We start from the raw sequence: 14048 nt of genomic DNA on the forward strand, positions 1-14048 counted from the left end.
CCTACCTAGTGATGAACATCTCCACAATGTTCCTCTCCATAGCTTAGAAGCCACCTAAAATGTGTGTGCATTTATATAATTCTGCTTTTATATTAGGCCTTATGAATGATGTGAATGATGTGGTATATTGCATAGATTATGTTGGGAAAATCAAAAACCTTTTCATATATTTTAATGGTAACTTATTCTTTCTTTTGGCTGGAGAGATAGCACAGTGGGTAGGGCTTTTACCTTGCACACGGCCGATCTCGGTTCGATTCCCCCGTCCCTCTCGGAGAGTCGGCAAGCTACCGAGAGTATCCAGCCTGCACGGCAGAGCCTGGCAAGCTCCTCGTGACATATTCGATATGCCCAAAACAGTAACAATGTCTTACGTGGAGACATTACTGGTGCCCACTTGAGCAAATCGATAAACAACAGGAGGAGAGTGCTCCAGTGCTACTCTTTCTTTTATGTCATTTAGCTTAGGAAAGTTTCCATATGTCTATTTTGTTATGCAGAAGCAGAACTGTACATGATATTCATGTCCAAAATGTAAATACAAAATATAATACTGTTGCTAGATGGTTGATTGATGGTTATACTGACAACTATTGTATGCATATTTTATGTAATCTTTGTTTTGGATAATAGTATCTTTTTTATTGTTATAACAAGATGAATGTTCCTAAACCTTGCCTCTAAAAATGCTGAACTTAACAATTCTACTTGTTCTGGATCAGATTAGGTATCAGAGAAAATAGTTACAAATCAATTCTATGTAATCTATTGTATTTCCTTTTGGAAATTTTCTTTGGCTTTCAAACTGTTGTATATGTTCAAACAGTAATGCACCAACACTAGAGTTTAACTAAAGAGAGAAGAAGGCATCCAGTGAAAATGTTTAGCTCTTGCTCTAGTGTTCTCATAGTAATTATCTTTGATGTTTTCTCTTATATCTTACATTGATTATACTTCCTTTCTTTAATGTTACAATGTTAATTTTATCATAATTTTCATATTGCTTTTCATTAAATTGGTTTTAAAAGGGGGAAATATCTACACCATGTTTATCCAGTGAGGGGAATTAGCTTAGTTGTAATATTGGCTTTTTCCTTTGAGAAATATTGAATAAGTTTAGGGGCTTGAGCAATAGTACAGCAGGTAGGGTGCTTGCCTTGCATGCAGCCAACCTAGGTTTCATTCCTGGAACCCCACATTGTCTCCTTAGCCCTCCCTATAGTGGTTCTTGAATGTAGGTCCAGAAGTAAGCCTTACGCTCTGCTGGGGGTGGTCCCCAAATAAAGAAAAAATAGTAAATTCAGTGGTTATTCCATTTACATTGTTATTTTCTTCTTAGTAACTAAACCTAAATTTCATTTATAATATCATAAATATTATAAATGACACAAAACAGACAATATTTTTCTACATTCTCTGACAGCTAGTATAAAGCATAAAATTAATTCATAATCAATAAATTGTACATGCAAATGTTGAAGGAAAAGTCCAATTAAATTGTAAGGAAAAGAATTCATCTGAAAAACATCTAAAGGATTCATCTAGGAAGTCGTCCCCTTTCCACCTTTTTCTGTTACCTTATGCTTGGAATATTTCAGCCACAACTTAGAAAACTATTAATATTGTACAGAAAACAAGAATGGTGGAACAACTGATCACAGCACAGAATAAACTTAAAGAGATTGAGGTTCCCTGATAATCACAAAGTAATTATGTCATCCCTGGATTTTTTTACTTGAGAAATAATAAAACTTCTATTTCACTTATGCTATCATCATTTTTCCTCCTAACTCATTGGTATCCAATCCTAATTTTTTTCTTTTTGGGTCATACCCGGCAATGCACAGGGGTTACTCCTGGCTATGCACTCAGGAATTACCCCTGGCAATGCTCAGGGGACCATATAGGATGCTGGGAATGGAGCTCGGGTTGGCTGCAAGCGAGGCAAATGCCCTACCCGCTGTGCTATTGCTCCAGCCCCCCAATCCTAATATTTTACAACAATATTTTCAGTCTATGTAATACAGTAAAATGCACAGATATTATAGCCTCATCTAACATTTGACATTTGTATCTTGATTTTAAATTTAGGAGAATATGCTATATGGTATTGTATTAACCATATATTTTTTAATGTTTATTAGTGAGACACCATGAGATACAGTTGTAGGCTTACAAATTTTCGTGCTTAGGTTTTAATTATACAATGATCAAATACCCATCCCCCCACCAGTGCCCATTTCCCACCATATTTTTAATCCTCATCCCAATCTTAAGAAAGTTGGTATATATCTTCTCTTTACATATGAGTAAACAGAAGCTTGGGAAGTTTAACTAGGGCTGAAGAGATAGTACAGTGGGTGGGGCACTTGTCTTGTATGCAGCCAATCTGAGTTAAATACCCACCAGCCCATAAAGTACCCAGAGACTGGTCAGGAGAGATCTCTGAGTGGAGGGCCAGAAATAAGCTCTGAGTATCACTAGGTGTGGCCTGAAAACTAAAAAGAGAAGAAAGGAAGAAAGAAAGAAAGAAAGAAAGAAAGAAAGAAAGAAAGAAAGTTTAATCTGCTCATAATTTAATTCTAAGAAATAAAGAAAAAGTGAAATATATCTTCAGTCAGCTTGAATTTGCCATTGCAGTTCTTAACCCATATATGACAGTGCTGCTACCACTGCATGTCTAGTGGTGCATGGATGCACACTGTGTTTGCTTGATGGACCATATAGCACAAGGAATTGAACCAGAGTCAGTCACATGCAAGGCATGTGCCTTAACGCTGTGCTCTCTTTGACCAACTAGCATGTTTTTTTAACTAAGATAGTGTGATCCATCTATTCCATGAATTGAAAAAAAACTCCTCTGTACAAATGTAAGTTTTAGTCAACAGTTTATATAGCTTATGTTGTTTCTGTACTAATGTCCACCCTGCTCTAGACAAAATAAACACAACAGTATCACAGAAATGCACCATGGTTCTGGAATGTAGGTCCAGGAGTAGGCTGGGTGTGGCTCCCCAAACAAAGCAAAAAATATTAAATTCAGTGGTTAATCATTATAATCAGGTGGGGAAGGTTTGGTTTGGAGGAGTCTGGGGAATATTTTTTTCTTTTTGGGTCACACCTGGTGATCCTCAGGGGTTGCTCCTGGCTTTGCACTCAGGAATCACTCCTGGCAGTGCTCAGGGGACCATATGGGATGCTAAGAATCAAACCCGGGTTCACCGCATGCAAGGCAAATGCCCTACCCACTGTACTATTGCTCCAGCACCAGGTTTGGGAATTTTGGGGTCACACCCGGGTGCTCTGCATCTGGAGATGCTTGGAAATGAGAGGGGATGCCAGAGATTGAAGCCGAGTGGGTCAAGTGCAAGGCAAATGCCCTACTCGCTGTACTATCTCTCTAGCCCCCTGATATCTGCACCTTTTCAATGTAACATATTCATGACTGCATAAATATCCCAAACATATTACAGAATTAATCTATTTCTTGAATTTTCTTGAGTGTAATATACTATTTCTTTTTGTACTGTTTATTGTCATTCCTAATATATACATATATATTTTTTTTTCATTTTTCTTTTCTTAGTTGGAAATTCTTTTATGTCTTCATAAATACTTTGTTAAAGAATCAAGTACATCATATTCATTTGGGCATATCATTCAATTAAAGAAAATAACCAATTTTAGAGAATTACAGGCAGTATCATACATTTCTGTACTAATGTCCATCCTGCTGTAGACAAAATAAACACAACATTATCACAGAAATGCACCATGGTTCTGGAATGTAGATCCAGGAGTAGGCACTTGATGGGATAAGCGCAAAAGATCAAGTACAACATCATTGGTCTGACCGAGATGAGAAGGCATCAATCACATCATGCCATTTTCGACACTGGAGAAGAACTGTTCTTTGGAACATGCAACAAAAGAGGCGTCGGTGGTGTTGGTGTCCTTGTCAACATGAACTTAGCCATGAGCATTGATTCATTTGAATGCTTAACAACCCGAATCGGACGATTACACTTGAATAGATGTGGCTCACTAACAGCAGTTTCTATCTTCGTTGTCTACGCGCCAACATCCAATTATGGTGAAAGAGAAATTGAGAAGTTCTACATGGAGCTGGAGAAGTTCTATAAAGAAGACCACACCTTCTACAAGATCATTGTCGGTAATTTTAATGCCAAGATATGACTGAGAAGATCAGCCGAAGAACTCCACATTGGGACCCATGGCCTAGAATGGAATGAACAGGGTGACAGACTGTCTGAGTTTATCATGTCGACCAAGACCATCCATGGTAACTCACAGTTCCAGAAGGCCGAATCTAAACTTTAGACATGGGAGTCTCCCGGCGTACAGTTCCACAATGAAATTGACCACATCATATTCAATCGACGGTTTTTCCTGACTGATGTTGCTGTTATCCCAAAATTCCAAACGGGATCGGACCACCATCTTTTTCGAGAAAAATTCTACTTCACGCTAGCATGCAACAGGGATGAATGGATACGTTACTGGCGCCTGCTCGAGCAAATCGATGAGTAACCGGATATCAAATGATCAAGTGATCATAGGTAATTTTACACCCAAGTACTAGAGAGATTCTGGAAATTTAGTAGAAAAAAATGATAGGATCTATTTATTTTCTGTTAAAATTAAAACTATGTCTTAAGTAAGTTAATTCCTAGGCTTACCAAAAACCTAACATTTCAAAATTATCTGCTGTAATACTATTCCTAGTATTGCAGAACAATTATTTCTTTTTACTCACAGTTGCTGTGTGCATCATAATTCACGTGTGGGTTTTGTGTTAGTTTTCTACTGATGCTATGAAATATTTCCATAAATGCAATTGCTTAAAATAATAAAAATATTTTAACTGATGGCTCTTTAGGTTAGATGCCTGGCATGTATCTAATGGATTAAAATGAAGTTGTTAGCAGGGATGCATTTCTTACTGGTAGCCCTAAAGAAGAAAAACATTTTTGTTTTTTCAAGTTTTTAGATACTTCCTACATTATTTGACTCATGGTTCATTCTACTTTAATGCATTACATCCTCCCTTGCCACAAGACAGTTCTATGTGAATTCACAAAATCCATAAACAGAGAACTCCGTATTTTACATTACAAATACAGTTTGGACAACCTATTTAAACCAGAATGTGTGATGCAGTCAGAACCACAAGGTGGTGCTGCAGGTTAGAGAATGGAAATCAGCTGCTTTTCCAGCTCCAGTACCAGCCCATTTTCGCATTGACTGGAAGCTTACAAAAAGCTTGCTCAGCAAAGGCAAAAGTGAGTGTTAAACCTCTTTAAAACGCTGTCTAGAGGCATAGCTGTCCTCTTCTAGGTGGCAGGATCTGGGCTACAAGGATCCTGGGCATACCTGAAAGAACAATGGAGATTGGATGGGTGCTCAATGGGAGACAAAGGCAAGTCCTTGCTTTCTTTGTTTTGCTCGGCATGTTGGGGGTGGACTCTGAGTTAGGATCTTATTCAGTAGTGGAAGAAATGGAGAGAGGTTTTTTCGTGGCAAATCTAGGAAAAGATCTGGAGTTGGGGTTGACAGAGATGTCCACTCGTGGAGCTCGAATCATTTCTCAGGGGTACAAAGAGCATTTGCAATTCAATGTTCAGACTGGGGATTTGCTCATAAATGAGAAACTGGATCGAGAGGAGCTTTGTGGTTCAACAGAGCCTTGCATAATACATTTCCAGATATTGATGGAAAAACCGTTACAGATATTTCAAGCTGAATTGAGGGTGACAGACATAAATGACCATTCTCCCTTGTTCAGTGAAAGAGAAATGATTCTAAAAATACCGGAAAACAGTCCTCTAGAAATTGCATTTCCTCTGAGTACCGCTGTTGACTTGGACGTAGGAAGCAACAATATTCAGAAATATGAAATCAGCCCCAACTCCCATTTTCGGGTGCAGACCCAAAATCGCAGTGATGGCAGAAAATACCCTGAGCTGGTGTTGGAAAAAGAACTGGACAGAGAGGATGAGCCTGAAATTATATTAACCCTGAAGGCACTGGATGGTGGCACTCCACCTCTCTCTGGGACATCCAAAGTGCTCATTGAAGTAGTAGATGTCAATGACAATGCCCCAGAGTTTGAGCAGCAACTCTACAATGTGCATATTTCAGAGAACAGACCCATAGGATCCCTGGTTATCACAGTGTCTGCCAGTGATTTAGACAGTGGGGTCAATGGACAGATCTCATACACATTCTTTCAACCTTCAGAAGACATTAGCAAAACCTTGGAGATAAATTCTCTGACAGGTGAAATTCAACTGAGAAAACAATTAGATTTTGAAGCAGTTCAGTCATATGAAGTTGATATCAAGGCCACTGATGGAGGAGGTCTTTCTGGGAAATGCACTCTTCTCCTGAGGGTGGTAGATGTGAATGATAACCCCCCAGAAGTGACCATGTCTGCATTCACAAGCCCCATCCCAGAGAACTCACCAGAAACTGTAGTTGCTGTTTTCAGTGTTTCTGACCCAGATTCTGGGGACAATGGAAGGATGGTTTGCTCCATCCCTGAAGAACTACCCTTTCTCTTGAAACCAACATTCAAGAATTTTTACACACTAGTCACAGAGAGACCCCTGGACCGAGAGAGCCAAGCGGAGTACAACATCACCATCACAGTAATAGACATGGGCACCCCCAGGCTGCAAACACAGCACACCATCACAGTGCTGGTGTCCGACGTGAACGACAACGCCCCCGCCTTCAGCCAGCCCTCCTACACCCTGCTGGTAGGCGAGAACAACAGCCCCGCACTGCACATAGGCAGCGTGAGCGCCACTGACCCCGATGCGGGCAGCAACGCCCAGGTGACCTACTCGCTGCTGCCTTCCCAAGACCCACAGCTGCCGCTCGCCTCTCTGGTGTCCATCAACGCCGACAACGGGCAGCTGTTCGCGCTGCGCTCGCTGGACTTCGAGGCCGTGCGCACCTTCGAGTTCGGCGTAGGCGCGAGGGACCGCGGCTCGCCCGCGCTCAGCAGCCAGGCGCGGGTGCGCGTGCTGGTACTGGACCGCAATGACAATGCGCCCTTCGTGCTGTACCCGCTGCAGAACGCGTCGGCGCCCGGCAGCGAACTGGTGCCCAGGGCGGCAGAGGCGGGCTACCTGGTGACCAAGGTGGTGGCGGTGGACAGCGACTCGGGCCAGAACGCCTGGCTGTCGTTCCAGCTGCTCAAGGCCACGGAGCCCGGGCTCTTCAGCGTGTGGGCGCACAATGGCGAGGTGCGCACTGCGCGGCCGCTCAGCGAGCGCGACGCGCCCAAGCACAGGCTGCTGGTGCTGGTCAAGGACAATGGCGAGCCACCGCTGTCGGCCAGCGTCACGCTGCACGTGCTGCTGGTGGATGGCTTCTCGCAGCCCTTCCTGCCGCTGCCCGACGCGCCACCCAACGCGCCTCCGGATGACCGCCTCACAGTCTATCTGGTGGTGGCTTTGGCCTGCGTGTCATCGCTCTTCCTCTTCTCGGTGCTGGCCTTCGTGACCGTGCGCCTGTGCAGGCGGGCTGGCCCGCCCGCTGGGGGCCCCTACCCGCTGCCCGACGCTCACTTCCCAGGACACCTGCTGGACGTCAGTGGTGCTGGGACCCTGTCGCACAGCTACCAGTATGAGGTGTGTCTGGCAGGGGGCGCTGGCACGAATGAGTTCAAGTTCCTCAAGCCTATCTTGCCAGATTTCCAGGATCATGCTACTGGGACCAATAGTGAAGAAAACCCCACTTTCCGCAGTAGCTTTGGATTTAATTAGTATCAGAAACATCTCTCTAAAGGTATTTACTTCCTTTATATATTCTTGCTCATTAAGTGCTAGATACTGTTTACACCTAGTACCACCAATATAATCTCTTTTTGGTTTATTCGCCATTTCCCATTTTATGCTTAACTCCACAGCTCTTTCCTTCTACATTAGTACAGTAAGACATTTACTAGCAATCTAATGAGTGAATTGTTAATAAACATAAAAATAAATATGTTCCTTTTGAATATTTTTAAAGAATTTATTATTAAAATAACTGCTGAATGTGATCTGTATACTTACAAATTTAGCCTCTTTTGTTTTACTTTCAAAATTGTTATTGTTGGATGCCAACTTGGTTTTCATTACAACTTCCTTGAACTATGTTCCTTGTCTGAAATGTTCTATTTTCTAAGGCTGGGGATGTGGCTCAGTGGTAGATCTCAAGACTGGTATGTTGTGGTCCTTGGTTCAAGCCTCCATATTACCAAAATACAAGTTCTAATTTCCAATTTTAGCATATTTAATATATGACATAGCACTATAGCACTGCCCTCCTATTGTTCATCGATTTGCTCAAGCAGGCACCAGTAATGTCTCCATTGTGAGACTTGTTGTTACTGTTTTTGGCATATTGAATACGTCACAACTATCTTGCCAGGCTCTGCCGTGGGGGTGGGATACTCTCGGTAGCTTGCCAGGCTCTCCTAGAGGGGCGGAGGAATCGAATCCAGGTTGGTTGCATGCAAAGCAAACACCCTACCTGCTGTGCTAATCGCTCCAGCCCATATATATATGACATAAATGTCTAAATTGAAAATAAGAACTCATTGTGAAAAGATACTCACAGGGACAAAAACAAACTTTCAGAATTCTATAGCATCATGAAGATTTTATGGGGGTAGAATTTGGTTTTGATTTTTGGGTCATACCAGCATGACTCAGGGACTTCTGACTCTGTAAACAGGGATCACTCCTGGCAGTGTGACCATAGGTGATGCCTTAGATCAAAGCAAGTCTGCTACATGCAAGACAAGTGTCTTTTTTTTCTTTTTGGGTCACACCCAGTGATTTTCAGGAGTTACTCCTGGCTTCGCACTCAGGAATTACTCTTGGTGGTGCTTGGGGGACCATATGTGATGCCGGGGATTGAACTCATGTCACCTGCATGCAAGGCAAACACCATACCTGCTTTACTAAAGGCAAGTGTCTTGAACCATACGTGGCCCTAGAAATATTTAACAATCTGTTTTAAATATAAATTTAAAAATCAGAGGTCTGTATTAGGTTTCTAATGTCTAACAATTAAGTCCCATTAGCTGGAAAAAGAGAAGTCATTAAGCCAGCTTATATGCTTTGTCTTTAATATTTAACAATGTTCGAATTTTCTAGCCCTTTCCACATAAAGTATCCCTTAGCTTAACTACTATACTTTGCTTTTAATAGGAAGAATATTTGATTATTGTATTGTGCTCACTTTAAAATTTTTACTTTATTTAAATGCCATGGTTTACAAAGTGATTCATAATACCGTTGCTCTTATAATATAGTTGTTATGGGCATTCAGTGTTCCAACACCAATCCCATCACCAGAGGGACCTTCCCTCCACTATTGTCTCCATTTTCCAGGCCATCTTAGCAGACACAAAATAAATTATTTTAAATCATTTGTTACAACTAAATGGCTAATGAAATTATCAAAATATATTTGAGTAAAATAAATTTTGTGAAAATTGTTGTATCTCATCATGGTGTCATTAAGTCCTTAGATGCTTTGCTTATTAGAGAAAAAAAACATTTCTTATTTATATAGGAAAACATTTCTAGATATCAGATCTCTAGATAAAATTATATATGAGGAAGATGTTTTAATGCTGTTTCAATGATGTTAGGCTAGATGTTAGTGATATTTCTTCTTTACCTGATTTATAATGCAGATAAAGTAGATCACACAAGAATTAAAGAGGAAGTTAAATAAATTTTAGTCACTTTAATTCTGAAAGTATTTTTAAAGCTAATGTTAGATAAAAAGATATGTGAATAAAAGGAAGCAGAAATTACATAGAATAAAGGAAAGAACACAATTTTCTAAAAAGTACAAAGGCCTAGAATACAATTTCATGTGCTATTCACTACAGTTTATTTATGTCTTAGTATTACAAGCCCTTTATGTCATACTTACTGACCATAGAAGACTAAAACTTAGCTTCCAATCTAAAGTAGCCCACATTAAAAGAAGGGCAGAGTAGAACAAAAGATAAAGCAACAATATTTGCAGGTTGATCACATATATTCTAATAGGAGCAGAGAGGAGATTCAGCTTAAAAGCTCCTTCTGTAATACACAGTGATAATCCTATTTAGACAATGTAATTTGAATTTGAACAAACTTGCTGAAAATGATGTGAATCAAGGTTCTTTAGTCAGTTTTTTAATGTTCCTGTGCCCAATGTTTCCAAAAAGGTAAAATCTATTATTCTGTAGTTCCAGACCTTACCATGATTTGTTTTCGTTGCTGATAATATTTGAGAGTGTTGTCAGAGTAAAAGCTTTTGTAAAGAAGTAAATCTAGCACAATGAGATGGAAAGAGTTAAGTGTTAAAAACTTTTTTTTTCTTTTTGGGTAACACCAGGCGATGCACAGGGGTTACTCATGGATCTGCACTCAGGAATTATTCCTGGCAGTGCTCAGGGGACCATATGGGATGCTGGAAATCGAACCCGGGTCTGCCGCGTGTAAGGCAAACACCCTACCTGCTGTGCTATCACTCCAAACCCCTAAAAACTTATTTTTATATGGCTGGAGTGGTAGTGTATAGCAATTAAGGCTGCTGCCTTGCATGTAGCCAACCCATATTTGATCCCTGGCACACCATATGCCCCCCACCCACCGAGACCTCCAGGAGTTATGCGTAAGCATAAGTCAGAAGTCCTGAAAACCACTGGGTGTTCAAAAAAACTTTTTTCCAGCTATTGACATATTAACTTTCCCCATAAAGCAGTGGAAAATTTCAGGTAAGTTAATGGTCTCTGTTTATGCATACTTTACAAAATAAATGAAAGAAAAGGAAATATTTAAATGAACCACTAAAGAGCAAATTTATACATATGGACAGGCATGGATAAATTTGATAATTAAGTGAGTCTGCTAGATGCCACGAGGTGGCGCTGCAGACTTAAGAGATAGTGGAATAATTCAACTGGCAATGCCACAGAAGTCACAGACAAAAAAGGGGAAGATCTCGGCAGGTAGGATGGCAAAAAAGCTGTAGTGACCCAAGATTGAACAAAGAAAAACAGATCAGACCCCTATTACTGCATGGAGGAGATCTGGGTTTTGTGATCGCTGTTCTTTTGTGCTGGGAGCTGTGATTGTGATCAATTCTGATATATGACAAGATCAGGAGAAGCTATGGAGGCTGGAGGTTTGCACTGCAACAGACAAAGGCAAGTCCTGTTTTTCTTTCTTCTCGGGGGACTATCTTTGGCAAGTTCTGAGTTTGGACGATATTCAGTGACAGAGGAAAGAGTGAAGGGATCACTTGTGACCAATATCGCAAAAGATCTGGGTTTAGAGGTGCAGGAGCTGATTGCGAGGGGAGCCAGGGTGGTTTTGGATGATAATAAACAACATTTGCTCTTGGATGCTCACACTGGGGATTTGCTGACAAATGAGAAACTGGACCGGGAGAAGCTTTGTGGCCAAAATGAGCCCTGCATACTATATTTCCAGATTTTATTAGATAACCCCTTTCAGATTTACCGGGCTGAGCTAAGGATCTGGGACATAAATGATCATTCGCCAGTGTTTCAGGACAAACAGATGGTTTTAAAAATATCAGAAAATACAGCTGAAGGGACAGCATTTAGACTGGAAAGAGCACAGGATTCAGATGGAGGACTTAATGGGATCCAGAACTATACCATCACCCCCAACTCCTTTTTCCATGTTGAAATTAATAATAATGATGAAGGACTTATATATCCAGAGCTAGTACTGGACAGGACACTTGATCGGGAGACACAACAGGATGTCATTTTAACACTCACAGCAATGGATGGAGGGTCTCCACCCAGGTCTGGGATGACAATTATATACATTGTAATTGTGGATGTCAATGACAATGCGCCAGAGTTTTCTCAGGCAATCTATGAGACCCAAGTTCTGGAGAATAGCCCAGTAGGGTCCATCATTGCTAAAGTTTCTGCAAGAGATAGTGATTCTGGAATTTATGGAAACATATCTTTTTCATTTTTTGAAGCTTATGAAGATATTAGAAAAACTTTTCAAATCAATCCTTTTTCTGGGGAAATTATGCTTAAAGTGTTGCTGGACTATGAGCTAATAAAGTCTTATAAAATAAATATACAAGCAATGGATGGTGGGGGGCTTTCTGCAAGGTGTACAGTTTTGGTAAAGGTATTGGACACCAATGACAACCCCCCTGAACTCATCATGTCATCAATAGTCAACTATGTGCCTGAGAATTCCCCTGATACTCAAATAGCTGTTTTTAAGATTAAAGATAGAGACTCTGGAGAAAATGGAAAGATGATGTGCAACATTCAAGATAATCTGCCTTTCCTCCTAAAACCGTCTGTGGAGAATTTTTATATATTAATGACAAATGGAGAACTAGACAGAGAGAGCCAGGCAGAGTACAACATCACCATCACGGTGACAGATATGGGCACCCCCAGGCTGCAAACACAGCACACCATCACAGTGCTGGTGTCCGACGTGAACGACAACGCCCCCGCCTTCAGCCAGCCCTCCTACACCCTGCTGGTAGGCGAGAACAACAGCCCTGCACTGTACATAGGCAGCGTGAGCGCCACTGACCCCGACGCAGGCAGCAACGCCCAGGTGACCTACTCGCTGCTTCCTTCCCAAGACCCACAGCTGCCGCTCTCCTCGCTGGTGTCCATCAACGCCGACAACGGGCAGCTGTTCGCGCTGCGCTCGCTGGACTTCGAGGCCGTGCGCACCTTCGAGTTCGGCGTGGGCGCGTGGGACCGCGGCTCGCCCGCGCTCAGCAGCCAGGCGCGGGTGCGCGTGCTGGTGCTGGACCGCAATGACAATGCGCCCTTCGTGCTGTACCCGCTGCAGAACGCGTCGGCGCTCTGCAGCGAACTGGTGCCCAGGGCGGCAGAGGCGGGCTACCTGGTGACCAAGGTGGTGGCGGTGGACAGCGACTCGGGCCAGAACGCCTGGCTGTCGTTCCAGCTGCTCAAGGCCACGGAGCCCGGGCTCTTCAGCGTGTGGGCGCACAATGGCGAGGTGCGCACTGCGCGGCCGCTCAGCGAACGCGACGCGCCCAAGCACAGGCTGCTGGTGCTGGTCAGGGACAATGGCGAGCCGCCACTGTCGGCCAGCGTCACGCTGCACGTGCTGCTGGTGGACGGCTTCTCGCAGCCCTTCCTGCCACTGCCCGACGCGCCGCCCGACGCGCCTCCCGATGACCGCCTCACCGTCTACCTGGTGGTGGCCTTGGCCTGCGTGTCCTCGCTCTTCCTCTTCTCCGTACTGGCCTTCGTGGCGGTGCGCCTGTGCAGACGGGCCGGCCCGCCCGCTGGGGGCCCCTACCCGCTGCCTGACGCGCACTTCCCAGGACACCTGCTGGACGTCAGTGGCGCTGGGACCCTTTCGCACAGCTACCAGTATGAGGTGTGTCTGGCAGGGGGCGCTGGCACGAATGAGTTCAAATTCCTCAAGCCTATCTTGCCAGATTTTCAGGATCACGCTGCTGGAACCAATAGTGAAGAAAACCCCACCTTCCGCAATAGCTTTGGGTTTAATTTTTCGTAAAGTTTTTTTTTTATGTTTACACGCATTTTTGAATTATTACACTATTGTGATTTTAGTTTAGTTTGATGCTTCAAAGTTATTGTTCAGTTTTGTTAAGCCAAATTTCAAGTTCCATTTTTGCGATGTTATATTTTTATTTATACTTTGTATTAATTTATGCTTAACTTCAATTGTAGTGCCATTTTAAAATGATACTAGTAAGGCTTAATACTTTCAAAATGTACTGCATTTAATCTCCTAGCTACCGGAAACCTCCATCATATATGAGAGATGCACCTGTACTTTCATTCTTATTTAGTCTCTTTTCATGCTGTGAAAACTTATCTAGTATTTAAAAAGAAATATTTGTTATTCTGCTGAAGATAAGATGAAACAGGTCATTTTTTAGTTTCACTGAACTCCAGTAATCTTATACTCATATTGTTTTGTCTTCTTTAAATATGCTACCAATGACCA

The 14048-nt window shown here is 42.3% G+C and overlaps 2 protein-coding genes across 2 annotated transcripts; both read left to right on the forward strand.

Moving 5' to 3' along the window:
• The first annotated feature begins 5381 nt into the window (after positions 1-5381).
• Positions 5382-7814, forward strand: LOC130032822 (protocadherin beta-16-like). Its single transcript, XM_056124418.1, has one exon. The coding sequence runs from the start codon at positions 5406-5408 to the stop codon at positions 7794-7796; it is 2391 nt and encodes a 796-aa protein (XP_055980393.1). The 5' UTR covers positions 5382-5405; the 3' UTR covers positions 7797-7814.
• A 3236-nt stretch (positions 7815-11050) lies between these two features.
• Positions 11051-13592, forward strand: LOC130033086 (protocadherin beta-10-like). The gene has a single exon (XM_056124782.1). The coding sequence runs from the start codon at positions 11175-11177 to the stop codon at positions 13590-13592; it is 2418 nt and encodes an 805-aa protein (XP_055980757.1). The 5' UTR covers positions 11051-11174.
• Positions 13593-14048: the final 456 nt, after the last annotated feature.

Source organism: Sorex fumeus, unplaced genomic scaffold (assembly GCF_029834395.1).
Source record: "Sorex fumeus unplaced genomic scaffold, SorFum_2.1 ptg000051l, whole genome shotgun sequence".
In the NCBI taxonomy this organism is placed as follows: domain Eukaryota; kingdom Metazoa; phylum Chordata; class Mammalia; order Eulipotyphla; family Soricidae; genus Sorex; species Sorex fumeus.